Raw genomic sequence first — 27,618 nt, 5'->3', positions numbered from 1 at the left:
CAGCTGTTATCCTGGGATCAAAGGATGTCGAAGCAGTTACCCAAGGTCACACAGAGGAAATGAGCTGGTTCTGGGATCATAACCCTGGTCATCTGCACCCCCTGAGCTGGGTTAGTGATGCCCGTGGTGTACACAGCACCTTAATATTCTCATTCTCGGGCTTGTGTGTCCAGCCCTGGGTCATGGCTCAAACTCTGAAGTCCTTCATGCCTCAGCAGCCTCCAAGGAGACCAGGTTTGTTCAAAAGCATTTCCAGAGTATGAGCTCCATGTGGGGGCCCATATGGGCCCAGGACCACAGATGCCCGCCTGCATCCCAGGGCTTCTTTGCGGTGGGCCCCTCCTCCGTGATGAGGGCTGGGGTAGGTGCCATTCAGAGGCTCCATCTCTCTTCCCTCCACTTGTTTTGCTGTTGTCCTTGAGGTTCAGTCGCTAAGTTGTGCACAACTCGTCAAGATCCCATGGACTTCCCTGTCCTACACCATCTCCTGAACTCTGCTCAAAACTCTTATCTATCGAGTCAGTGATGCCATCCAACCATCTCATCCTCTGTCATCCCCTTCTCCTCCTGCTTTCAATCTTTCTCAGCATCAGGGTCTTTTCTAATGAGTCAGCTCTTTGCCTAAGTATTGGAGTTTCTCAACTTCAGCATCAGTCCTTCCAATGAATATTCAGGACTGATCTCCTTTAGGATGGACTGGTTTGATCTCCTTGCAGTCCAAGAGACTCTCGAGAGTCTTCTCCAGCACCACACTTCAAAAGCGTCAATTCTTTGGTGCCCAGCCTTCTTTGTAGTCCAGTTCTCACATCTGTGTTTATAAAATTACTTACTTCATGACTAACAAACTGACATGTGAGCACGAAAGGCATAAAGTTTATTAGTTTAATCCAATAAAACTTCAAGTTAATATAACACATTTAATGATAATGTAGAATTAATGCCCTGCATGGTTATTAGGCTTACATGGTACATGGCTTATATGAATGATTTTAATTAGTATGACTTAAGCAGCGCCAAATCCATTTCAAAGTTTTTCTCATCTCACTTTATCAGTTCTCTGGTGCTTGTATAGTTGGAATCACTGTCTGTAGTTTTCCTAGATACCATTTGCCATGTAGCATTTGAATTTCTTCCATCACAGGAAGATAACTCCAGGGACCAGGGGAAGACCATCTTTCTCTCTGAATTTTCCTATCCACTGTATCCATTTCTGTCCCCCAGGGGTCCCTGTACAACAGCAGGTGTCTCAGTTCCTTGTTTCTTGCCAAGATTTTCTTGTAATTGTGGGGTAGCTAAGAACCAAAGCAGCAATCCAAACATTTGTCATTTACCGAGAAGAGAGTTCTCCCTCTTTGCCAAAAAGACACTTGTTATTCCCGGAATGAGAGGTCCAGTGGTGAGCAGAGAGCCTCAGCTCAGAGGAGTCTTAGAGAGCTGTGCCCTTCTCTCTGGGCAATGCGGTACTCACTCCAAGTCAGGTTCATGGTCTTGGAGGTACAACCAGGAACGTGAACTCAGACCAGTGAGTAACCTCGACCGTGCATTCTGGGGCAGCTGTGTGGTTCCTGTAGAACTGAAAGGATGCCAGTCAAAACTGTGGCCTGTGTGTTTGGGGTGCCAGGTTCCCCTAGCAGACAGCGAGTGAGGAAAGACCAGCCCATGGGCTGTGGTGCGGGAGACCTGAGTTCGATCCCTGGGTCAGGAAGATCCCCTGGAGAAAGGAATGGCAACTCACTCTGGAGTTGTCTGGAGAACTCCATGCATAGAGGAGCCTGGTGGACTACAGCCCATGGGGTTGCAGAGTCGGACACAACTGAGAGACTGACATTTTGAGTTTTGCCCTCCCCATGGCCCTGTGCTGAGCTGGTCTGAGTCCTCGAACAGGAGTGGCCCCCTCCCTCTGTAGGGGGTGTTGTGATGGAGGTGGTGGTCATCAACATGGAACCTTTTCAGAGCCTGTGAAAAATGAGGGTCACCCAAAGTTCATCACACAGTTTCCAGGAGAGTACAGCTCAGACAGTGCTGATGAAGCCAGGTGGAGAGAAAGTATCCAATGTGGGAAAGAGATAAGCCAAAACCCAAGCAGAGAAAAAGCCCACACTTTTATGCTGTGGACAAGCATAGGGATCAGCAGGCAATGCGATGATGAGTGTCACAAGGCCGGGTGGGTTGGTGCTGGCATAAAGCAGAGCACAAGAAGACGGAGCCGGGATGCTCCCCTCCCCACCAGCAGGTGGGATGGCCGGGAGACAGGGGGACGAGAGGGTCCTGTCGGTCCTCCGTGGTCCGCTGGTCCTGAGGAGCTGACCCTGCAGCCTTGGCTGACCGACCTACGTGGTCACCCCCACCACCCAGAGCTCCACTGGGGAATAGAGGCATCTCATCAGACTCTCCTTCTGTCACCCGTGCAGGAAAATCGCTGCCTATGATGAAGAAATCCAGCACCTCTACGAGGAGATGGAACAGCAAATCAAAACTGAGAAGGAGCAATTTCTCCTAAAGGTGAGAGTCCATTCAAGTCCGGGGCTTGGCTGTGCTGGCCAGGCTGAAATAGTGAAATAGCACGTGCTCTGACCACCTTCCGCCTCCCGGACCTAAGATTGCAGTATCCCCCTGGCATTATTGATTTCCTATTTCTTGGCTTTTGATTTTTTTTTTCAAGGTCGTTGTCACCTTCAAATTTGGCATGTAATTTACTGGTTCATTTTGATCGATTGTGGTCTGTCTCGTCCTATTAAGACGTTAGCCCCAGAGAGCAGGGGTCATCATCTTTTATGGACTGATGTACCCTTGGCACCCCCACTATGCCTGGAGCAGAGTAGGCTGGCAATCAACAAGTATCTGTTGGATCAATGAGTGAACAAGGAGTAAATGTACAGAGGGATGGACGGGTTTACTATGAAGCATACTGAAGGCTGGGCTTGATTTTGGTCGTTCCTGGAGGGAGCTAGAGTTGTACATGATCCCTGTCCACCTGGACGGGGGGTCACTGAAGCCCTGGGATGTCGTGTTATTGCTCTTGTGGCTGTTCAGTGGCTAAGTCATGTCCAACTCCTTGCAACACCATGGACTGCAGCACACCGGGCTTCTCTGTCCTTCACTATCTCCCAGAGTTTGCTCAAACTCATGTCCATTGAGTGGATGATGCCATCCAACCATCGCCTCCTCTGTTGTCCCCTTCTCCTCCTGCCCTCAATCTCTCCCAGCATTGGGCTTTTTTCCAGCAAGTCGGCTTTCACATCAGGTAGCCAAAGTATTGGAGCTTCAGCTTCAGCATCAGTCCTTCCAGTGAATATTCAGGGTTGATTTCCTCTAGGACTGACTGGTTTGATCTCCTTGCTGTCCAAGGGACTCTCAAGAGTCTTCTTTAGCACCGTAATTTGAAAGCATCAGTTCTTCAGCGCTCAGCCTTCTTTATGGTCCAACTCTTACATCCGTATGAGACTACTGGAAGTCCAAAGGCTGAGTGGATCCTGCTGTTGAGCAGGTTCAAGGTGGTGAAAGCAATCTCCATCCAGGTGCCTTTGGGCCTCATGTGTCCCTCTCCCTGGTCTGGCAGGACACGGAGAGGTTCCGGGCCCGCAGTCAGGAGCTGGAGCGGAAGCTGCTCTCAAAGGAGCAGGAGCTGGAACAGCTGGTCCAGAAGCAGAAGCGGGTAAGCTTTCCTCCCCATCCTCAGAGGACCCGACTCTCCACTCTACCCTCCCCTCTTTTCTTACCCACTTTCCCTGCCCTTCACTTAAGGACTTAATTTTTTCCAATCTGAGAAGAATGATTTAGTGATACAAAAGAGAGCATTTGAAATCATAGGTGATCCCGAGATAAACCCTTTATGCTCTCCCATGACTGGTGTTTAACTTGGAAAAATTGCTGAGAGTCGAGATATCTGCAGACATGGGGGTTTAATTATACCCGGGAGCCACCAGGATGCCGAAACGGTAGTTTGTTTCCTGCATCCTGTGTGAGAGAGGAGGGAGACGCTGAGGCATGGGGATGCAGTCACTGATTTGGGGGGAGGAGGCTGCAGACTGTGATGTCTTCCTGCCGGGATGGCTGGGGATGCCTCCAGTTGGAAGAGGCTCCTCAAAGGTCCATTTGTCCACTCCCTCTCTTCGCATGCACCCAGAAAATGTGCATCAGCCCCTTTGCGACTGTTCCTATCACCCCGCAGGATCGATGCAGACACCAGATGCTCCCTTGATGCACCCGAGTCCCCAGAGACAGGCTAGGCAGTATCCCCGTGTCTGTCCACCTTGTCTGGGAGAGCCTAGCACAGGACCCCAGAGAGATGGACTGTGAAAAATGAAAGTCAGACACTCAGTCGTGTCTGACTCTTTGTGACCTCGTGGACTGTAGCCCACCAGGCTCCTCCGCCCATGGAATTCTTCAGACAAAATGACTGGAGTGGATTGCCATTCCCTTCTGCAGGGGATCTTCCTGACCCAGGGATGGAACCTGGATCTCCTGCATTGCAGACAGATTCTTTACCGTCTGAGTCACCAGGGAAACCTAGGCAAGCCTCCTCTTCAAAGCAAGGGGCTCATAGGTAGAGAGAGGACCGTTTGCCACTTGGCCTCCTGTTTTGTTTCATTTGTTGCTGGAAGGAATCCAGCCCTGGACAGACCCAGACGCATTGCTTCCATTTGAAAAGAGAGGGATATTTTTAGCAGCGCATTAAAATATGCTTGAAGACACCCCATGCTAAGGCTGGAAGACAGTTCCACTCCTGCGAATCCCCAACCCGTAGATTTTGGTTTTTCTCCTGCAGCGAGATGCTCTCAACGCCCGGAACTGCCAGCTGCCTCCCCATCCCCCCTGCACAGTCATACCTGGCTTCTCCTCCCCCTTCTCCTCCTTACTGTTATGTATTAAGTTCTTCCCCAATAGATTTATCCCTTCAATGAATGATTGCCACTCGACTTAATTACTGCATGTTTGCCTGATTACTCAGGGGCCTCTTGAGATTGGCACAGACGTTCTTGTTTTTGCTTCTTTTTCTCTTACTGGCCACATTCATTCAACTAAATCCATTATGATCTGTGTGCCTTGCTTTGAGTCCTCCTCTGGTGAGAGGGTTAGAGGCTCTGTACAGACTAATTGCCAGCCAGAAAAACCTTAAGGTGTTTAGTTGCCTTAGGGACATGAGAAAAGGTCCATGTTTGGTTGGACCTGTTTGGGCTATTTCCTAAGGGTTTGCAGGGTTTGTGGCTACTATAGCAAACTTGTCTAGATGAAAGGACTCGGACTTGTTTAGCTGAGAGAGGAAAAGGAAATAAGTAGATTGATATTCAGGATTCATGACCGGGGAAGGTGGCTGTGTGAAGAATGTCACTTAGCGGTTTCCACCTCCATCAAGAACCAAGGGAAAGCAACTGGTGTGGAGGACAAGGGGGATTTCACGAGAGCCTAAGACATTGATGAGACCACTGGTGAGACGATGGTCATCAGCACTGGGATAGAGGGACAGATGATGGTCTTTCTGAATGCTGCAGCCCCCTCCCAGGACTATTTTTTTTTTTAAAAAACAATGTTGCTTTTAAAAGTTGATTTCCTTTTGGCTATGCTGGGTCCTTGGTGGGCTTTTCTCTAGTTTGGTGAGCCAGGGTTATTCTTTGTTGTGGTTTGAGGGCTTCTCATTGTGATAGTTTCTCTTGTGGAGCACAGGCTCTAGGACACAGGCTCAGTAGTTGCAGCTCCCGGGATCTAGAGTGTGGGCTCAGTAGTTGTAGTTTAGTTGTGCCTTGGCATGTGGAATCTTCCCGGACCAGGGATCGAACCCATGTTTCCTGCATTGGCAGGTGGATTCTCAATGACTGCATGACTAGGAAAGTGCTCCCCGGCCTGTTTAGTAGCCCCATGGAGAAAGGGGAGAGACAGGAGTGCTCTGGAAGCTCCTTCCTGCCCTCGGAAGTGTGTGTGTATGTGTGTGAATTGAGGGGCAGGACGAAGCTGACTGAGGCTGGAGGATGGTGAGGGGCAGTAGCAAGGGCCCCTGCCCACCATGTGGAGGAAGCCAGGCGGGGCCAGGAGAGGCAGCCTGACGGAGCTGGGCCCTCATCACTCCCCCTTGCACACCCCCTTCCGCCCTTCCAGCTGGAAGGCCAGTGCACTGCCCTGCACAATGACAAGCACGAGACCAAGGCTGAGAACACCAAGCTGAGACTCACCAACCAGGAGCTGGCACGGGAGCTGGAGCGGACGTCCCGGGAGCTCCAGGACGCCCAGCAGCAGCTGGAGAGCCTCCGGCAAGAGGCCCACAAGCTCCACCAGGAGAAGGAAATGTGAGTGTGACCCTTGCGCCGCCCGGATGCTGCCCTCCGCATTGGTCCCCTGCTCTGAGCCTATGAGCGGCCCCCGCCCCCTGCCCCCACCCCAGACCCTTCTCCTTGCTCATAACATGGGGATGGGGTGCCTTGGTCCCTTTTCTAACCTTCTTCTAGAACCCTGAGATATGATGCAGACCAGCTGTGTGCCAGGCATTACCTAGGATTGACAAGAAACATGCAGCCTTGTTCTCGGAAAATGTATTAAACAATCAGGAAGACGTTATCCAACCAAGTAGCAGGCAGTCTGGCGAAAGATGCTGAGTGAGGGGAGTGGCCAGACATTGACCCTGGAGGCCACGGCAGGCCAAGGAAGTCTTCCCAGGTCAGCGTGCCATTCGCGTGCAGCGTGTCACAGGGCGTGTGACAGGGCCCTGGAAGCGGCATCCCAGTTCTGCCCATTTTTTTCCCACCAGCCTTCCTCTGTGCGGGCTCTATAGGGGCAGCCCCACATCTCTGGGCATGGTTTGCTGATACAGCCCTGCCTCTCTCTGACCCCTGGCAAAACCTTGGTCCATTGCAAGATGTGTGTGTGCTCAGTCATGTCTGACTGTTTGCAACCCTTTGGATTATAGCCTGCCAGGCTCCTCTGTCCATGGGATTCTCCAGGCAAGAATACTGGAGTGGGTTGTCATGCCCTCCTCCAGGGGATGTTCCTGATTCAGGGATCGAACCCACTCTCTTGCGTCTCCTGTATTGGCAGGTATATTCTTTACCACTCTGCCACCTGAGAATCTATTAGCCTAAATCAAATTGTTCCATTATCTGGCTCATGTGTAGTGTTTTGCATGATTTGGGACTGATCCAGGGTGAGAAGCAGGACATGTGTTTAGATTTGGACTTTTTTACCCTAGGAAGATCCCTCCAGTTGAAAAATAGATGTCTTCCCTAGCCACTGGTTTAAAGCAAAACCAGCCCTTCCGTTCCAGGGCTCGGATGCCGGGTGGAGGAATGGTGTATTTCATTGGAAACAAGCAAAATCGGTTCCTCCCCATTGAGAGCGGGTCAACAAGGTGCTTAACTTTATAAACAGAATTAAGGATTTGGCCTCTTAAAATTCAATCAAGGCCTAAAAGCAGCAAACATCCGAGAGCACAGGCGTGAGGCCTGCAGGTAGAAGTAAGCACCAGAGCTAAGCACCAGAGCCGGGGTAACCAATCACGGCGTGAGGATTAAAATCTTTCTGAAGCCTTATCTTCATCAAGCAAGCCAGAGACACAATCTCTGGAGTCTGGGAATTGAAAAAGAGGGAAGGAGGGGCTAGGAGGGAGAGATAAATGAGTGCAGAACCTTCAGGGCTTGTTTTGAAGAAGCTTGCAGCAGCTTGTGCAGCCAGAGAGCCTGCTGGAGCCCAGGAGAGCGTGTCCTGTCCAGGGAGATGGGAGAGAAGGGCGGGGAGAAGCTTAGCGTGCCCTCCATAGAGCAGGACCCCTGACCAGCAGTACGGACAGGATCTTTGTGCTGGAAGCCACCTCTCCATTTCACAAATGGAAAATGGAAGCTCAGAGAGGGGTAGCAAGCAACCTGCAGTCACACAGCTACACAGTGCCAGAAAGCAAGGTCAGAGTCTCATCATCCCATCCTGAGCATCCCCAGAGATGTCTGACTGCTGGGTGATTCTCCAGAGCAGCGAGAAGCGGGGAGAGGCGGCCTCTAGATCATCAGGCCCCGTCATGTGTCAACTGGATCTCAGGATGGGAAAATGAGTCTTCCTGTTCTCTGAAGATGCCCAAGGAAGGACAACTAGATTTTAAAAAGAGATGAAGAAGAACAGTCAGGAGAGATGAAGGTCAGCTGAAAAGTAGCATCCCTGTCTATTTTGTTAATCAATTTGTATCTCAGGCAGTGGTTTATGAGAAGGCACAAAATTCAAAATGGTTTGCAGCCCCACCCCCTGACTCCTGGCCTCCTGTGAGTAGGAGGCCACCAGCTGTGGCTTCTTGTGGATCTTTCCAGGGTGTATGCACACACTCACAGACACTTCCAGGTGGCGCTAGGGGTAAAGAACCCACCTGCCAGTGCAGGAGACATAAGAGACGCAGGCTCAATCCCTGGGTGGGGAAGATCTCCTGAAGGAGGGCATGCAACCCACTCTAGGATTCTTGCCTAGAGAATCCCATGGAAAGAGGACCTTGGCGGCTTACAGTCCATGGGGTCACAGTGAGCTCACACACACACACACACACACACACACACACACACAGCACCAGTGCACTGCTCTACATCAGCCTGCCTTTTTCACTTGACGGATCCTTTGGAGAATGCTCCATATTTCTTTCTGATAAAAACCAGGCCGACAGCCCTTCCCTCCGGGCAGCGGTAAACCTCTCCCCAGCCGCTTCCATGAAATGGCAAGCTCTGTGCTTTACCCTTCACCCGTCAGCCAGGCACAAACTTGTTGAATGTCTAGGTCAGAAGGACGTTCAGGGGCATTTTGTTAAATATCTAAGTTTCTTTTCTTCTTTTGTTGCAGAAATGCTTTTCTTTTTGTTAAGACCCCCAAAATCTATCTGAATATATGTGTGTGTGTGTGTGTGTGTGTGTGCGTGCGTGAATGTTTAGATAGTCGGATATCTGTATGTCTACTAGACAAACAGCCGCATGTGTGCACTGATACAACCACGTACGGGTGTGTATATGTGTGTGTTGTCACGGTGCCAGGGTCTCCTGGTGCTGTGTCAGCAGGGCCAGAGGAGGGCTGGAATGAGGTCCTCTTCATTGTGGAGGACCTGGCCCCTCCATCAAATACTGTGGAGTTTCCCAGGTGGCTCAGCAGTAAAGGACCTGCCTGCCAATGCAGGAGAAACAGGAGACACAGGTTCGATCCCTGGGCCGGTAAGATCCCCTAAAGGAGGGCATGCAACTCACTCCAGTATTCTTGCCTGGAGGATTCCATGGACAGAGGAACCTGGTGGGCTACAGTCCATGGGGTCACACAGAGTCAGGCATGACTGAGCACGCACACACTCACACTTGCACAAACACTGTGAGACCCCAGCCCTCAGGTCTCCACTGAGTGACTGTCCTCAGCGGGGAAAGCAGTCTGCTCCCAGGAAGAAGCAGGACGTAGGGTTGGGGCTGGGGAGTCCCAAAGCCAGCCGGAGGCAACCTTGGCTCCAAGGGAACCAAGGAGCAAGCTGGCAGGTATGCTCACGTAGTGCCGGTCTGGTCGGTGAGCAGAGTCCCGGGCTGGGGCTTAGGGATCCAGCGTGGATAATGGGAGAGACATTGTTTTCCCTCAAGTTGAAATTAAATATAATTGGTAATAAAATGTTGGGAGTTCGCAGCTCTGCAGGAGCCAGAAAAGTTCTGTTGCTTAATTAGGATTGTCTGAGGTGAACTTAGAATTTGAGGCAGTTTGTTACTGTTGCAAATTGACTTCCTAATTATTCTATAAAGGGGAAAAACCCACAGATACAGCGGAAGGAATCAGGAGATCGCAAGCTTGGCGGGCGCGTCCTGCGGCCCCAGCAAGCTCAGTAGTGACATGGGCGGGGTGGTCAGGGGGCAGTCCTTGCCCAGCGCGGTCTGTGCACCCTCCAGGCAGCCCATGGCAGCGATGCCTTTGTCGGGTGCAAGGTGCTTCCTGCTCTAAAACCAGGCTGTGGCTTGAAAATGTGGAACCTTGGACCCTTTGCCGTAAGCCTGGGGGAGATTTAAAGTCTCTGAACCGCAGGGCAGAGCCCAGAGGGAAGGCTGGAGGCAGACTTGCGCAGTTAAGCAAGGTTTATTTTTCAGCATCACCCCATTCTCTATTCTTTCCCTTTCTGAGACAGACTGAATTCCTCGCCACCACTCCACTCCCTCCTCCCTTCCATCTCTCTTCCACCCTCCCTCCCTCCCTCCCTGCCCTCTTCCCTCCCGCCCCTCCTTTTGCCCTCTCTCCTTTCTTCCCACTGCTGTTTGCTAACTGCAGCTTTCAAGCCAGACACTGCAGTGAGAACACAAAGGCAAACCCAGCACACAGAGCCCCACATCGCAGCCTAAGTTGCCCTCCAGCCACCCTAGTGTATCTCTCAGCCTCTCTCTTTCCTTCCCCCAGATCCTCTATTGACACGCTCACATTGTGATGTAAACGATGGAGTTGACTGATACATTAAATCTCTGCTTTGTAGCTAGAGATGGAAATTTTTAGTCAAAGAAATGAATGTGCAACAGTGGAAATTCCAGCTCTTCGGGAACAGATTGGAGACTGTTGGGGGAAGGTGGAGAAGGGAAAGTGGTTCTTCAGTAGCTCCTGAAAATAAACTAAGCCAGCATGGTGGAGGTGGGGGTGCTGGGGAAGCACTAGCTCTGCTCCCACCCTCCGAGACTGGGCTGGAGAAGAGAGTTGATTCTGCTTCCCTGACCTCTGGGCAGGGCAGGACCACTGGGAGCCCGAGAAGACAGTACGGTCATCATGAAGCAGTATCACTGGGACCAGGGGTCTGAATTAGGACCCTGGCTCAGTCCTGGGTTGTCCAGGGAGAGAGTTAGTGAACCTGTCTTGTGATCTATGTCTGTAAAATGGGGATAAGTTCACCTTCCAAACAGGTGCCTGAGATGACTCGCTGATTCCTGGTGTAAGCCCCTGCAGGAGGCCCTGCTCTCCAGCGGAGGACCAGCCCGGGTACCATCTCCAGGGTCTGACTTCATCACCACCTCATGCCCTGGGAGTGCCCACCTGGTACGGTCACTCATCACTGCCCTCTTGTACCCCCTCAGGGAAGTGTACCGTGTCACCGAGAGTCTACAGCGGGAGAAGTCGGGGCTCCTGAAGCAGTTGGATTTCCTGAGGTGTGTGCTCATCCCAGAGCCCAGAAGGGCGCCCTCCCCACCCACCCCCCCGCCAGAGTCTCACCTGTGTGCTGAGAAAGCCCCTCATTCCCTTGGTCCCCAACATCCTGCTGGATGGCTGACACCATCTCTCCACTATGTTCGGTCCGTTTGCACAGGTGCCCGCCCCCCTCTCTAGTTTGTACCTCTGCAGGTGGGCATTGCCCCATTCTTCTGGGTGCCTGGCATGGTACTTGCTGAGGTAGGAGAGAACTGAACTGATCGAGCATCTCGTCCATGTCAAACGTACTCTCCTTTGTCCTCAACCAAACCTGGGAAGGTGGAGGGCTGTTAATACAGGAGTTCACCCAAGAGGAAGTGGGTATCAGAGAAATGAAGTAATTTACCAGCGTGACACAGACACTTGCTCCCGGAGCCAGAAATGAATCCCTAGCTGGCTCATGCCTTTTATCCTGCCACATTCTGTTAGCGTTTGTTGAATGAGTAAATGAATCACAAACAGGGCAGCAAGATAGGAGTTTTCTCAGCCTATTAAGCTTTCTGTAAATTCAAGCTCACTGGTTTGATCTGGTTTGGAATACTCTCAAAAAACTCCCCCCAAATGACCAAACCCAACCAGGTGTGGGGAAAGATGGAATTTTCAATTTTGCCTCTGAGGTTTCTAAGTTACTTAACCTGCTGCCCGCAAAACACCTCTTGGGAAATGGTGATGAAATTTGGGTTCTAATTTTTTTAATTGCAAGCAGATTTGAATCACTACCTTATTAAGGTTTTTAGTTGTTTTTTTTTTTTAAATTTGAAAGCAAGGTAAGATCACTGTGTCTGGCATCTTTGATGCCACCAAATAGAAAAATTCTCCAAAGAGAATGCATCTCAGATTTCTTCACTTAAGATGTGATTCAAAAGCCCAGGAAGGTGGAAGAGGTTTTCTTAGGTGGCTGAGTTCTCATCGATGTGAGAGGAGGTTTGGATTCTCAGGAAGGATTTAGTGAAGGCAGAGAACAAGATGCACAGGAACACGTTTGGTTGGGCTTTTCCCCTTTTTGCTATTTGTACTTTGAAAAACTACAAGGGCAGATACAGTGTGAGTGAGCAGGGGAGGCTGACAAGGCACTGCTCTGCCAACATTTGTGGGTCTTTTTAATGGAGACTAGGGCTTCCCTTATAGCTCAGTTGGGAAAGAATCTGCCTGCAATGCAGGAGACCCGGGTTCAATTCCTGGGTTGGGAAGATCCCCTGGAGAAGGAAATGGCAACCCACTCCAGTATTCTTGCCTGGAGAATCTCATGGACAGAAGAGCCTGGCGGGTTACAGTTCATGGAGTCGCAAGAGTCCGACATGACTTAGTGACTAAACCACCACCAATGTCTGTTCAGAGTCCCAGCCTGGAGCCTCTCTGCCTCACCTGGCCCCCCAACCAGCTGAGGGGAGCCTAGATGTCAGGTGGCTCTAAGGCCAATGCCCATAAGGCCATTCTGACCCCCTGCCTCTGACCTGACTCAAACACAAACACCCTCTGCCCTTAGCCACCATCCCTAAGGAAAGCAGTTCCACACCCTCCCCGGGTCTGGCACGCACAGCTGTCCTCTGCACCCACCTGACAGTCAAACCAGTGCTGTGGATCTGTTGACCGCAGGCCCCATGTTTGACCAGATTCCCCCTTCCATCTTCAGGGAAAGGAACAAGCATCTCCGGGATGAACAGGACATACGTTTCCAGGTAAGTGGCCGGCGCGCCCTCCACGCGGCAAGGGGAAGACAAGGACTGGGGTCCAGTGGCAGCCAGGCCATGGTGGGACTTGTCCAAGAAATCCCTGAGGCTTGGGGTCTGGCTGCACCTTCGTGTGGGCAGGACGGTGGCATAAGATTTTTCAAAAGTAGTAAAGGTTCAAGGTGACCCATATGGTCACCGTGTGTTTGATTTTCTGTGAAGTGACACACTTTTCTTTGGGCATCACGAGACTGGAATACTCGGGAGGGTCCCTCACTTTTTGAACGTAGAAATGATGAGTTGAAATGTCACCATCACTTTTAAACCAAAATGTTCTGTTTTTTTCTTCAGTAAAATTTTGATGTCTTGATGAAAATTTTACATTTTAGACTATCATAGAGCGAATTAAAATGTGTATTTCATCATTTACCCAGTTGATTTTGTATACAATTTTTTAATCCTATGGGGACCGCTGCTCCTCTAAACCTATATTCTTTTCCAAATAGCACAAAAAATCCTTTATTTACATGAAGATTTTCATTTGTGAATGCATTAAGCAGAATCTAGGCTTTCAGGGTCTCCTATCACCCTCCCCTTTAGAGAGTAGCTGTTGAATGCTCTGAAGGGAAGAAAAGGGGGGACAGGATAGATCCATGTGACATTCTATCTGGATTATGCATCATGAATTTCATGTGTGATCTTGGGTAAATTGTTGGCCTCCTTGGACCATGACCCTAGTGATCACAGGAGGAAAGGGAATTCTTCCCCTTTTTTCCATTTTGTAGGGCTTTTTGTTTTTTTATTTTTAGTTGGAGGACATAATGTTGTGTTGGTTTCTGCTGTAAATGATGCAAATCAGCCATAACTACATGTATATTCCCCCCCTCTCGAGCCTCCCTCCCATCCCCCATCCCATTCCTCTAGGTGGTCACAGAGCACGAGGCTGGGCTCCTTGTGTTATATAGCAGTTTATACTAGCTGTTTTGGGCTTCCCTGGTGGCTCAGTGGTAAAGAACCCACCTGCCAATGCAGGAGACATGGGTTCAATCCCCAGGTTGGGAAGATCCCCTGGAGAAGGAAATGGCAACTCACTCCAGTGTTCTTGCCTGGGAAATCTCATGGACAGAGGAGCCTGGTGGACTACAGTCCATGGGGTCGCACAGAGTCAGACATGACTAAGTGACTAAACACCACCAACACCACTAGCTATTTTATACATAGTAGTGTATAGGGATTGTTTTGTGTGTGTGTGAAAACCTCTTGGAAAAGGAGGTCTTGTGCTAGCCCCTAAGCTGTTAATTCCCTAAATGCCGTCAGCAGCTGCCAGCTAGCTTGCCCCTCATTTGGTCTAAGCTGGTTTGTAGCTGCAAACCCCTTAGGGACCTTGCACATAACCGTCTCTCTTCTATCCCCAGCTGGCAGCAACACGTCTCTGCCACCCGCCTATGTGTACTATCAGAGCAAGGCTTAAGCTTACACATGTTTGTTTGATAGTAATAATGGTTATAATTGTTTTAGAAGTAACAATAAATTTATTTTAAAACTTCCTACCAAATGTCACCCTAATCCCTTGACCTTGCTTCTCTTCCCCTGCCAAACCCATTCTGTTTCGAGAAGGGAATGGAATTGAGAACCCTCATGGGGAATAGGAAAAAGAGGATAAAATCATGTTTATGCTGGATAATAATTAAATATTAATTTGGAATCACAGTCATACCTTCTGGGGCCCTGGGAGCATGGCCACCCCTCCTTCTCTCATTAAAGATCACTCAGAACCATGGGACTGGCTGATTAATGAGAGACTCTTCTGTGATCTGAGTCCCTCTCATCTGGAAGACATCTGTTAGGGAGCCCTGGAGAGGGGGGTGCAAGCCCCCAACTCCACCAGGCTCTCCACTGAAGACACGTTACAAATTATTTCACCCAGCCTGCTTCCACAAAAGATCTGAAATACTCTGTTCTAGCTTTGTAGCTATGGACAGGGCACTGGGCTAATTGATCCTCCTGTCTGGAAGGAAATCTATGACAGACCTAGATGGTGTATTAAAAAGCAGAGACATCACTTTGCCGACAAACGTCCATATAGTCAAACCCATGGTTTTTCCAGGGCTTCCCTGGTGGCTCAGCTGGTAAAGAATCTGTCTGCAATGAGGGAGACCTGGGTTCGATCCCTGGGTTGGGAAGATCCCCTGGAGAAGAGAATGGCTACCCCCTCCAGTATTCTGGCCTGGAGAATTCCATGGACCATAGAGGCCATGAGGTTGCAAAGAGCTGGACACGACTGAGTGACTTCAGTTCACATGGTTTTTCTAATAGTCATGCACTGGTGTGAGAGTTGGTCCACAAAGAAGGCTGAGCACTGAAGAACTGATGCATTCAAATTGTGGTGCTGGAGAACAGTCTTGAGAGTCCCTTGGACAGCAAGGAGATCAAACCAGTCAATCCTAAAGAAAATCAACCTTGAAAATTCATTGGAAGGACTGATGCTGAAGCTGAAGCTCCACCTGATGTGAAGAGCTGACTCATTGGAAAAGACCCTGATGCTGGGAAAGATTGAGGGCAGAAGGAGAAGGGGGCAACAGAGGATGAGATGGTTGAATGGCATCACCAACTCAATGGGCATGAGTTTGAGCAAACTCCAGGAAACAGTGAAGGACAGGGAAGCCTAGTGTGCTGCAGTCCATGGGGTCACAAAGAGTCGGACACCACTGAGCAATTGAACAACAGCAGCATCTGGAACTTTGAAAATTAAGAGGGATTGAAGCTCCACTGAAGAGGGTGTGTGACTAAAAGATGCACAGAGTCTGTTTTGTGCATCCTACGTTTAGCTCTTCATGACCCAGATAACCATGATGGTTCGATCACTCACCTAGAGCCAGACATCCTGGAATGTGAAGTCAAGTGGGCCTTAGGAAGCATCACTACAAACAAAGCTAGTGGAGGTGATGGAATTCCAGTTGAGCTCCTTCAAATCCTAAAAGATGATGCTGTGAAAGTGCTGCACTCAATATGCCAGCAAATTTGGAAAACTCAGCAGTGGCCACAGGACTGGAAAAGGTCAGTTTTCATTCCAATCCCTAAGAAAGGCAATGCCAAAGAATGCTCAAACTACTGCACAATTAAACTCATCTCACACGCTAGTACAGTAATGTTCAAAAGTCTCCAAGCCAGGCTTCAACAATACGTGAACCATGAACTTCCAGATGTTCAAGCTGGATTTTGAAAAGGCAGAGGAACCAGAGATCAAATTGCCAATATCCGTTGGATCACTGAAAAGACAAGAGAGCTCCAGAAAAACATCTGCTTTATTGACTATGCCAAAGCCTTTGACTGTGTGGATCACAATAAACTGTGGAAAATTCTGAAAGAGATGGGAATACCAGACCATCTTACCTGCCTCCTGAGAAATCTGTGTGCAGGTCAAGAAGCAACAGTTAGAACTGGGCATGGAACAACAGACTGGTTCCAAATTGGGAAAGGAATACGTCAAGGCTGTATATTGTCACTCTGCTTAATTAACTTAAATGCAGAGTACATCATGCAAAATGCTGGGCTGGATGAAGCATAAGCTGGAATCAAGATTGCTGGGAGAAATATCAATAACCTCAGATATGCAGATTATACCACCCTTATGGTAGAAAATGAAGAAGACCTAAAGAGCCTCTTAATGAAAGTGAAAGAGGAGAGTGAAAAAGCTGGCTTAAAACTCAACATTCAAAAAATGAAGATCATGACATCGGTCCCATCACTTCATGGCAAATAGATGGGGAAACAATGAAAACAGTGAGAGACTTTTTTGGGGGGGTTCCAAAATCACTGCAGATGGTGACTGCAGCCATGAAATTAAAAGATGCTTGCTCCTTAAAAGCAGAGACATTACTTTACCAACAAAGGTCTGTCTAGTCAAAGCTATGGTTTTTCCTGTAGTCATGTATGGCTTTGACAGTTGGACTAAAAGGAAGCTGAGCACCAAAAAACTGATGCTTTTGAACTGTAGTGTTGGGGAAGACTCTTGAGAGTCCCTTGGACTGCAAGGAGATCCAACTAGTCAATCCTAAAGGAAATTAGTCCTGAATATTCATTGGAAGGACTGATGCTTAAGCTGAAACTCCAATACTTTGGCCACCTGATGTGAAGAACTGACTCGTTGGAAAAGACCCCGATGCTGGGAAAGATTGAAGGCAGGAGGAGAAGGGGATGACAGAGGATGAGATGGTTGAATGGCATCACTGACTTGACAGACATGGGTTTGAGCACGTTCTGGTAGTTGGTGATGGACAGGGGAGCCTGACGTGCTTCAGTGCATGAAGTTGCAAAGAGTCAGACACGACTGAGCAACTGAACTGAACTGAACTGATTTATCCTCTTGCAAATGATCACTACTCCTGTGAAGGGTAACTTCCTAGATCCCGGGGCTCTAAACTGGTTCCTTCGATTAGATTATTAGACAGGAGGTGAAGGAATTCTAACGAGAGATGATAGCAAAAGGAAAGTGGGTAAAGGCTAGCAAGGAGCCCAGGCCATCACTTGCTTCCTTTAGAGTTTTATTTCAAGCCTGATCTATGAGGTGGGGAAATTGAGCCCTTTTCTGCTCAAACACTGGGACAAATCAGCAGGCGAGGATCTGAGGGCATTCTGTGTTTCTCCAGAAAGACAAAGCGGCCAGGGCAAACACAGCTGCTTCCAAGGCAAGCTGTAAGCAGCGATCTGGCTCTGTGATCGGCAAATACGTGGACGGCACAGGGATGCTCAGAAGGTAAGCCATCCCACTTTGCTTCCCTGTTATCTGTTCCTTGGCCTTGCAGGGTTGGGAGCAGGCTCTGAGCACATGCTGAGTGCAGTTGGCCCTGGCGGGAAGCCTGGGGTCAGCCACGTGCACGCCCGTTGAATCTTGAAGGACATGTGCCTTCTTGTTCTGATGTCAAGGTGCAGGGTGAGTCCCAGGACAGGTTGTTGGTCCTAGGCTGCCCCAGCCTGCAGTGTTCCTGCAGGGGGCGCTGAAGAGCAGCTACAAATCAGCCCAGGGACAGAGAGGGTGGGAGGAAGAGGGGTCAGCAACAGTGAAGGCGGGAATGCCAGGCAGAGGTCTGCGGTCTGTCGGGCAGGAGGATGTTCCTGGTCTTCCAGGCACAGGACTGTGTGAGTCTGAAGGGTAATTATAAAGTGGAGTATGGAATCTCCATGGGCTTCCCTGTTTCAGATGGTAAAGAATCTGCCTGCAATGCAGAAGACCCGGGTTTGATCCCTGGGTCGGGAAAATCGCCTGGAGAGGTGAATCCCTACCCACTCCCATATTATTGCCTAGAGAAGTCCATGGACAGAGGAGTCTGGCAGGCTATAGTTCACGAGGTCACAAAGAGTCAGATACGACTGAGCAACTAACACTTCACTTACCTCATGGAATCTCCAATCATTAATTCCTTTGCAGATGAGCATGGGGTCTGAACTTCACAGACTCCTCTCAATAATTCAAAGTTAATTAACTCAGGGATAATGTGCTTGGTTGCTCCTGGACAGCACTTGAGTCCCCAGAGGAGTGGCCCATTGCTCCTGGAGAGCGGCAAGCTAGTCCCCTGCCCTCTTTTCTATGGATCGTGTGCTCCATGCCCACAATGGCCACAGAGAGGTAGAGACAGATCCCCAAGAGTAAAACTCAGGAGTGATTGTGTGAACTTGCTCATCTGGGAGAACCGGAGGACAGCAACGATGAAATAAAAAGATATGCAAAGTGGAGGTGACCTGGGATGTCAATCCACTGATCTGTCAAAATCTTGAATTTGATCATCATCAATTCCTTTTCTAAACAGCTGAGCATGGGATGCAACATGGGAGCCAAAAAGATGCAACATGGGAGCCAAATTCCTGCAGTAATTGTTCTCTTGGTTCCTTGGAACCGAATATATGCTCTCAACAAGCACTGCCTGGTTGCCTACTGCGTACCAGTCATTCTTTGAGTTCTAGGAAGCCTCCAAAGATCCAAAGATCGATTAGGCATGAGTCCTGCCCTTAATATCCATTATCGAGTACCTGCTGTGTGCGGGACACAGTGCTGTGTGCTGGGCTGCAGGAATCAAGAAAATAGACCCCACCTCTGCTTTCAAGGAACCTACAGTTGAGAGGAGGAAACAGACATTAATTGATGAATAATCAATATCGAGAACTCTGAATTCCCGTAGACTTTGGCAGAGGTGCCTGTTCTCTGCCACTCACACATTGTGTCTGGTGTCAGAACCAAAGAGGAACTTAGTCATGCTATGCTGATGGGACTCCAGAGTGTAACAGTGCTTGAAAATTGCCCAGGGAGAAGCTTTTGCCAAGAAACAATTTGTTTTAGGGTCATTTCATTTTAGGATCATTTCAGTGGCCATTTCTTTCCTGGGTGCAAGGACTTTAAAAAGCCATAGTCTGCCTGTGTGTACACAGTGTGTGTGTGAGAGAGAGTACGTGTGTGTGAGTGGGGTTGTGTGTGAGTGGGTGTGTGTATGAGTGTGTGTGTGACTGGGTGTGAGTGGGTGTGTAAGTGGGTGAGTGTGTGTGTGTGAGTGGGTGTGTGTGAGTGTGTGTGAGTGACTGGGTGTGAGTGGGTGAGTGTGTGTGTGAGTGTGTGTGTGTGAGTGTGAGAGTGGGTGAGTGCGTGTGTGTGAGAGTGGGTGTGTGTATGAGTGTGTGAGAGAGTGGGTGAGTGTGTGTGTGAGTGTGTGAGGGTGTGTGTGTGAGTGGGTGAGTGGGTGTGAGTGGGTGTGTGAGTGTGAGTGTGTGAGTGTGTGTGTGTGTGTGTGTGACTGAGTGAGTGCGTATGTGTGCATGCATGTTGCTCACATGCTCACACATGTGCACATGTGTGTGCAGGCAGAAAGCAGATGGGAACACTAATTGTGTGCTGAAATGGGTGAGCACTTAGTAGGCTCATGAGAATGTAAGAGAAATTTGTTGAAAAGGTGACAGTTTCTGTTAAAGACTGATTTTATCAGTAAATCTAAGCATTCTTAAATTCCCACAAATCTTTTATTTTATATCAGGGGACGAAACTAAGTCAGCATTTTGTAAGTGCTGTATCCCCATTTCTCTTTCAGAATCGTCCATAACTTCCGAACAGTGATACACTTTTTTTTTTCTTTTTCTTTCTGCTGTCGGTCCTTAAGAGCCAGAAATGCTAGAAACCGGGGAGCAAAGCGAAGGGGATTCTCCATTCGGCATATTCTGTGTCCTTCCGCCCTGTCGCCTCACTGCCGCTTCCTGCTCCATTTTCTCTTCTAATCCTCGTGTGTGTGTTTCGATTTTGGACTCAAGTCCCCTTCCCATACAACCGCCCTCTGACTTGTTCGCAGTGGTGTGAGGGGGGAGAGCCCCGAGGGGCCTTTGCTCTCAAGCCTCGAGGACACAGCCCGCGCACTGGCCCACGGCCAGCGCCCGAGTCCTCCACCTCCTGCTTCTCCTGCTTCTGGCTGCTCGGACCATCCGAGGACGCTCACTCCTGACTCTCCGGAGAAAGGGAGAAGAAGCGGGTGGAGGGCCCTGCCTGGCTTCCTCGCCAGCCCCGAGCCGGTGGATGCCTGCTGTGCTGGGGCCCCCTCCCCAGGGCAGCGACCCCCTCGCCTGCCTCCCTGAGGGCTGCTTCCCTAGCGGGTCTGGTTTGTGCCCCAGCTTATCAGGGAGGTGGGCAGGGCGGCCGGGCAGGGAAGCCGGTCTGGAGGGTTGGTGTCTGACTTGGGGACACGCGGCTGAGAAGCGCTGGTGTCCGACCTGGGCGAAGGCCGCCCGCTGTTGACCCAGGAGGCTTTGTTTGCACGTCTGTTACACTCCTTTCTTCACAGCTTTCCTTCTCCTTCAGGCACCTCCCACAGCCTGGACCAGTGTAGTGAGTGTGTCAGGATGGCTGTAGACGCCTGAGTCAAGTGCTCCTTGAGAGCAAGGACCGTGTCATTAGCTTAAAACCTGGAACCACCGTCACCGTCACCTCCATCCTCTTCTTTGCTTTTATCATCACCTTCATCACCCTCACTGCCTTCCCCTTCACCACCTTCACTGTCATCATCATCTTCACCTTCATTGTAAAGACATTCGGTGAAAGAGCTAAAGCATGCGGAGTCTGCTTTTCCCGTTCCTAGCTCCTCTCTGCCCCCAAAGCCTGTGCTTCCTCAACTGTCTGTCACAGAAGCCGACGGGCAGCCCCCCACCTCCGCTCAGATACATTTTACGATATTGTCCCCACTCTTTGTCCCCCCACCAAACAGCCAGTCCGAGGAGGAGGAGGATGTGTTTGGCATCCAGAGGCGGAGAAGCTCCCTGGGCCTGAGTGGGTGCCCCATTACAGAAGAGGAGCCGGGGCCTGGAGGACCGCTCACCCGGCGGCTCCGCAGGATCATCTCCATTGAAGAGGACCCCCTGCCCCAGGTGCTGGGAGGCGGCTTTCAGCAGCCGCTGAGCAAATGCTCAGAAGAGGAGGAGGCCTCCGGCCAGGGGGTGGATGGACAAAGTGGACGTACCCGACCTCTGGGACTCATGCCCACGTCTCCCCGAGGGCAGCCTGTGGGAAAGGAAGCCCTGTCTGAGGTACGGGTGTTCCCACGCTGGCTTGTAGGTCACCCTGTGCCTTGTCCCTCGATCGTGAGCCCAGGGCAGCTCAGGGGTCAGACGCAGCAAGCCTGACCACACGCTGAGTTTGTGTCCATTGGGTACCACCCTCCCCCTCCATCATGACAGTCGTGACGAAGACTTGGGGGCCTGGGAATGCTCTCCCGACAACTTCTGTTGCTGGCCCCACTCCCTACACTATGCACTCTTTTCTGATTCAGATTTAAAAGCCTTCATGGAGTAAGATGGACCCTCTGCTGGGCCTTGAACATCACATAGCATGTGCTTTAAACATGGTCCCTCTTCTGGTCCATTCTGCGACTGCTCCCTGCAGGCGCATCCCTGCTGGGGAGGTCTATGCCCCACCCCTCTCCTCTCAGCTCCTAATCAGCTCACCTCCTGCTCCTCCCGCCAGTGTGACCCTCCACTACCCCCATTGCACTGCCGTGCCCCCTACCAGCTCTCCCTGCTGAGTTCTCGGGAGAAGGAGGCACACAGACCATCCTCCTCTGGATCACTGAACTCCTCACCCTGTTTGTGAGCCGTGGGATCAGCTCCTCAGCCCTGCACCCACCACTGAACCCTCTAGAACAGCTCACGTGCCTCGTGGCAGCCTTCAGAGCTGAGCGGTCCAGCGGTGCGTTGGCCTGTGTGCCAGCCAGCCCTCTCCCGGCCCTGCACAGGGACTTCTTGGCCTCAGTTATCATTCTTGGGCCTGGATTAACACTCATGCCTACAAACCCCTGCTTGTAAAGGACCCTGGGCCATGGGACCCGGAGAGATTGGTGGGTGGAGCCCTCCCCCCGGCACACCCTTCCGCATCTCCCAGAGTGCACAGGCCACACTGGCTGGCAGTGGGCACAAAATGGGGCTTTAAATACCCCATGATGGTGGTGGAAGCAATGTTATGAGGTCTGCGGGAGACAGGGTGAAGGAAGAGATGAAGCATCCTGTCTGTGGTGGCCTTTGATTCTCGCAGTTGTCCAGTGAGGGGCATCAGAGACCTGATGGCCCCTGGGGAGTGTGGGGAAGTAGAGCAGAGAGTGCGAGGCCTCACCACCACACCCTGCAGTGACGCGAGCCCAGCCCCTCACCTGCCACCCTGCCTTCCCACCACCACCCCCAGCCCGCGGGCTGTACACACGCGCTGCCCTTTAGCTGCGGCAGAAGCTGCTGCCAAGAGGAAATATATCTGCTAGAAGTCTCATAGCAGCCTCAGCAGAGGGTCGCCTCCAAGGCTGCTGAGCCCTCGGTTGGAACCAGCTTTCTGGAAAGTAGTTTCAGAATAGGAATCAATAACTTTTAATGGCCACCTCTGTAACCAGCATTTCTACCTCTAGCAACCATTCCTAAGGAAATAATTAAAGTCAGGAAGAAATTTCATTGAAGAATAAAAGTGTATAAGAGCAAACAATGGAAAAAAAAAACACTAGGGACACAAATTAGACTATAGTCATTTAATAGAATGTTATAGTGCATTTACCACAATATTGAATGGTTTGCCTTGGAAACGAACAGAGATCATTCTGTCGTTTTTGAGATTGCATCCAAGTATTGCATTTCAGACTCTTTTGTTGACCATGATGGCTACTCCATTTCTTCTAAGGGATTCCTGCCCACAGTAGATATAATGGTCATCTGAGTTAAATTCACCCATTCCAGTCCATCTTAGTTGACTGGTTTCTAGAATGTCGACATTCACTCTTGCCATCTCCTGTTTGGCCACTTCCAATTTGCCTTGATTCATGGACCTAACATTCCAGATTCCTATGCAATATTGCTCTTTACAGCATCGGACCTTGCTTCTATCACCAGTCACATCCACAATTGGGTATTATTTTTGCTTTGGCTCCATCCCTTCATTCTTTCTGGAGTTATTTCTCCACTGATCTCCAGTAGCATATTGGGCACCTACCGACCTGGGGAGCTCCTCTTTCAGTATCCTATCATTTTGCCTTTTCATACTGTTGTTCATGGGGTTCTCAAGGCAAAAATACTGAAGTGGTTTTCCATTCCCTTCTCCAGTGGACCACATTCTGTCAGACCTGTCCACCATGACCTGTCCATCTTGGGTGGCCCCACATGGCATGGCTTAGTTTCATTGAGTTAGACAAGGCTGTGGTCCTGTGATCAGATTGGCTAGTTTTCTGTGATTGTGGTTTCCATCTGTCTGCCCTCTGATGCCCTCTCGCAACACCTACCGTCTTACTTGGGTTTCTCTTACCTTGGATGTGGGGTATCTCTTCACGGCTGCTCCAGCAAAGTGCAGCCGCTGCTCCTTACCTTGGACGAGGGGTGTCTCCTCACAGCCGCCCCTCCTGACCTTGAACGTGGAGTAGCTCATCTCGGCCCTCCTGTGCCTGCACAGCTGCCGCTCCTGACCTTGGACGTAGGGTAGCTCCTCTCGGCCACTCCTGCACCGTCGCAGCCTGGCGCTCTCAGTCACCGCCCCTGACCTTGGGCGAGGGGTAGCTCCCCTCGGCCATGCTTCTGCGTGGCGGCTGAGACCCAAAAAAGATGTCCTTTTCATTATAGGGGACTGGACTGCAAAAGTAGGAAGTCAAGAAACACCTGAAGTAACAGGCAAATTTGGCCTTGGCGTACGGAATGAAGCAGGGCAAAGGCTAATAGCATTTTGCCAAGAGAATGCACTGGTCATAGCAAACACCCTCTTCCAACAACATAAGACTCTACACATGGACATCACCAGATGGTCAACACCAAAATCAGATTGATTATATTCTTTGCAGCCAAAGATGGAGAAGCTCTATACAGTCAGCAGAAACAAGACCAGGATCTGACTGTGGCTCAGATCATGAACTCCTTATTGCAAAATTCAAACTTAAATTGAAGAAAGTAGGGAAAACCACTAGACCATTCAGGTATGACCCAAATCAAATCCCTTATGATTATACAGTGGAAGTGAGAAATAGATTTAAGGGACTAGATCTGATAGACAGAGTGCCTGATGAACTATGGATGGAGGTTCGTGGCGTTGTACCATCCCCATGGAAAAGAAATGCAAAAAAGCAAAATGGCTGTCTGAGGAGGCCTTACAAATAGCTGTGAAAAGAAGAGAAGCAAAAAGCAAAGGAGAAAAGGAAAGATGTTCCCATTTGAATGCAGAGTTCCAAAGAATAGCAAGGAGAGATAAGAAAGCCTTCCTCAGCGATCAAGGCAAAGAAATAGAGGAAAACAACAGAATGGGAAAGACTAGAGATCTCTTCAAGAAAATTAGAGATACCAAGGGAACATTTCATGCAAAGATGGGCTCGATAAAGGACAGAAATGCTATGGACCTAACAGAAGCAGAAGATATTATGAAGAGGTGGCAAGAATACACAGAAGAACTGTACAAAAAAGATCTTCATGACCCAGGTAATCACGATGGTGTGATCACTCATCTAGAGCCAGACATCCTGGAATGTGAAGTCAAGTGGGCCTTAGGAAGCATCACTACAAACAAAGCTAGTGGAGGTGATGGAATTCCAGTTGAGCTCCTTCAAATCCTAAAAGATGATGCTGTGAAAGTGCTGCACTCAATATGCCAGCAAATTTGGAAAACTCAGCAGTGGCCACAGGACTGGAAAAGGTCAGTTTTCATTCCAATCCCTAAGAAAGGCAATGCCAAAGAATTCTCAAACTACCGCACAATTGCACTCATCTCACACACTAGTAAAGTAATGCTCAAAATTCTCCAAGCCAGGCTTCAGCAATACATGAAGCATGAACTTCCAGATGTTCAAGCTGGATTTAGAAAAGGCAGAGGAACCAGAGATCACATTGCCAACATCCACTGGCTCATTGAAAAAGCAAGAGAGTTCCAGAAAAACATCTATCTCTGCTTTATTTGACTATGCCAAAGCCTTTGACTGTGTGGATCACAATAAACTGTGGAAAATTCTGAAAGAGATGGGAATACCAGACCACCTGACCTGCCTCTTGAGAAACCTATATGCAGGTCAGGAAGCAAGAGTTAGAACTGGACATGGAACAACAGACTGGTTCCAAATAGGAAAAGGAGTACCTCAAGGCTGTATATTGTTACCTTGCTTATTTAACTTATATGCAGAGTACATCATGAGAAACGCTGGGCTGGAAGAAGCACAAGCTGGAATCAAGATTGCCGGGAGAAATATCAATAACCTCAGATATGCAGATGACACCACCCTTATGGCAGAAAGTGAAGAGGAACTAAAAAGCCTCTTGATGAAAGTGAAAGAGGAGAGTGAAAAAGTTGGCTTAAAGCTCAACATTCAGAAAACTAAGATCATGGCATCTGGTCTCATCACTTCATGGGAAATAGATGGGGAAACAGTGTCAGACTTTATTTTGGGGGGCTCCAAAATCACTGCAGATGATGATTGCAGCCATGAAATTAAAAGACACTTACTCCTTGGAAGGAAAGTTATGACCAACCTAGACAGCATATTAAAAAGCAGAGACATTACTTTGCCAACAAAGGTCCATCTAGTGAAGGACACAATGTTGGTGGTATCCTGTCTGCAAAATAAATGCTCTGCTAGGGTGGGGGTGGGGCTGGGGAGAGTGCAGAGCAAGGTCCGCCCCCACCTCTGTGGCCTGGGCCATCTCCTTTCAGCCTGGGTTTCATGTTCCTCATCGTCCTGGGTCTGGGCCACACCTATGGCTGCACTGAGCTTTAGTCTCAAACAAATTACACATGGAGACACCAGGCTGGCAGAGAGTGGTGCTTGTGTAGGAATAAAGAACATGGGGCCGGGATAGTGTTTCTGAGCATGGGTTTCTTTATAAAAGATGAGTTTAAATTCCTATAATTGACCTTGAATTTCCTGCTAAGTATGGCATGGAATTGATTTCTCCCCAAAAGGCTGTAAATGGCTTTTCTCTGAAATTGCTAATACTGGCTGCAGCTCCATTACAGTATTTGTCCATGAGAGGAGCTAATTCCCCCAGATCCACTTCTAAATGGACTCTAAAGAGCCTGCTCACTCGGCCAGCAGTGCCGGGCAGGGCTTAAGAGCAGGATTTGGATGATTGTGTGGCACTCTGGACTTCATGACCCTTGGGGGAAAGGACCCACAGTGGTCCTCGCCCGGCTTCCCACACCATCCCCCATGTCCTGGAGCAAGTCCATATCCTACTGGCTGGAGCATCCCAGAGTAACGTGCTGGCCAGCCCCAGGTCCCTCCCCTTACTGGGCAGAGAAGGGAAAGCGTGACCGTGTTCTGGAAAGTTCTCCCCATAGCCTGGCGTTTCAGGATTTGCCACACTACTGACAGAGATTGTCTTGCCACAATTGAAAAAAAAAAAATAAGGCCATAAATTCAGTTCAGTTCAGTTGGTTCAATCACTCAGTTGTGTCCAACTCTTCGACCCCATGGACTGCAGCACAACAGGCCTCCCTGTCCATTGCCAGCTCCTGGAGTTTATTCAAACTCATGTCCATTGAGTCGGTGATGCCATCCAACCATCTCATCCTCTGTTGTCCCTTTCTCCTCCTGCCTTCAATCTTTCCCAGCATCAGGGTCTTTTCAAATGAGTCCTTCCAAAGAACACCCAGGACTGATCTCTTTAGGATGGACTGGTTGGATCTCCTTGCAGTCCAAGGGACCCTCAAGAGTCTTCTCCAACACCAGAGTTCAAAAGCATCAATTCTTCAGCACTCAGCTTTCTTTACAGTCCAACTCTCACATCCATACATGACTACTGGAAAAACCATAGCTTAGACTAGACGGACCTTTTTTGGCCATAAATTAAACTATATTAACAGAATGTTATAGCACTGTTAAAAATCACACTTTGAGGACTTCCCTGGTGGTTCAGTGAGGAAAGAAACACAGGTTTGATCCCTGGTCCAGAGAGATTCCAAATGCTGTGGGACAACTAAGCCCATGGGCCGTAACTACCAAGCCTGTGCTCGAGAGCCCGGGAGCTGCAACTGCTGAAGCCGTGTGCTGCCATCACCAAAGCTGTGCGCCCTGGAGCCTATGATCTGCATCAAGAGAAGCCACTGCAGTGAGAAGCCCATGCAACACAAGTACAGAGCAACCCCCGCTTGCCACAACTAGAGAAAAGTCCTCACAGCAGTGAAGACCCAGCTCAGCCAAAAATTAATTAATTAATTTTAAGTAACTTTTAAAAATCACACTTTCAAAAAACATTGGCTTTTCAGAGCACTATTCATAATTTAATAATATATTAAAAATAGAAAATTACATATAAATTTAAATTTATGTATAATTAAGTAAATTAC

At 49.5% G+C, this 27,618-nt stretch overlaps 1 protein-coding gene across 7 annotated transcripts in view; it reads left to right on the top strand.

Moving 5' to 3' along the window:
• The window catches only part of CRACR2A (calcium release activated channel regulator 2A), a 147,593-nt gene that overhangs the window by 97,578 nt on the left and 22,397 nt on the right, over nt 1-27,618 (top strand). For 5 of the 7 annotated variants that reach the window (XM_061124712.1, XM_061124711.1, XM_061124710.1 and 2 more), the window contains 7 exons: nt 2,412-2,502; nt 3,560-3,655; nt 6,094-6,281; nt 11,028-11,099; nt 12,773-12,818; nt 17,459-17,565; nt 21,044-21,362. In XM_061124712.1, the coding sequence (XP_060980695.1) occupies nt 2,412-2,502; nt 3,560-3,655; nt 6,094-6,281; nt 11,028-11,099; nt 12,773-12,818; nt 17,459-17,565; nt 21,044-21,362 (919 nt within the window). The remainder of the gene's footprint in view (nt 1-2,411; nt 2,503-3,559; nt 3,656-6,093; nt 6,282-11,027; nt 11,100-12,772; nt 12,819-17,458; nt 17,566-21,043; nt 21,363-27,618) is intronic. The other 2 variants (XR_009689736.1, XM_061124715.1) reach the window with 2 other exon arrangements.

Source organism: Dama dama, chromosome 22, assembly GCF_033118175.1.
Source record: "Dama dama isolate Ldn47 chromosome 22, ASM3311817v1, whole genome shotgun sequence".
Taxonomy (NCBI): Eukaryota; Metazoa; Chordata; class Mammalia; order Artiodactyla; family Cervidae; genus Dama; species Dama dama.
The sequence above is the reverse complement of the archived record's forward strand: the minus strand, read 5'-3'. Positions and strand labels throughout refer to the sequence as shown.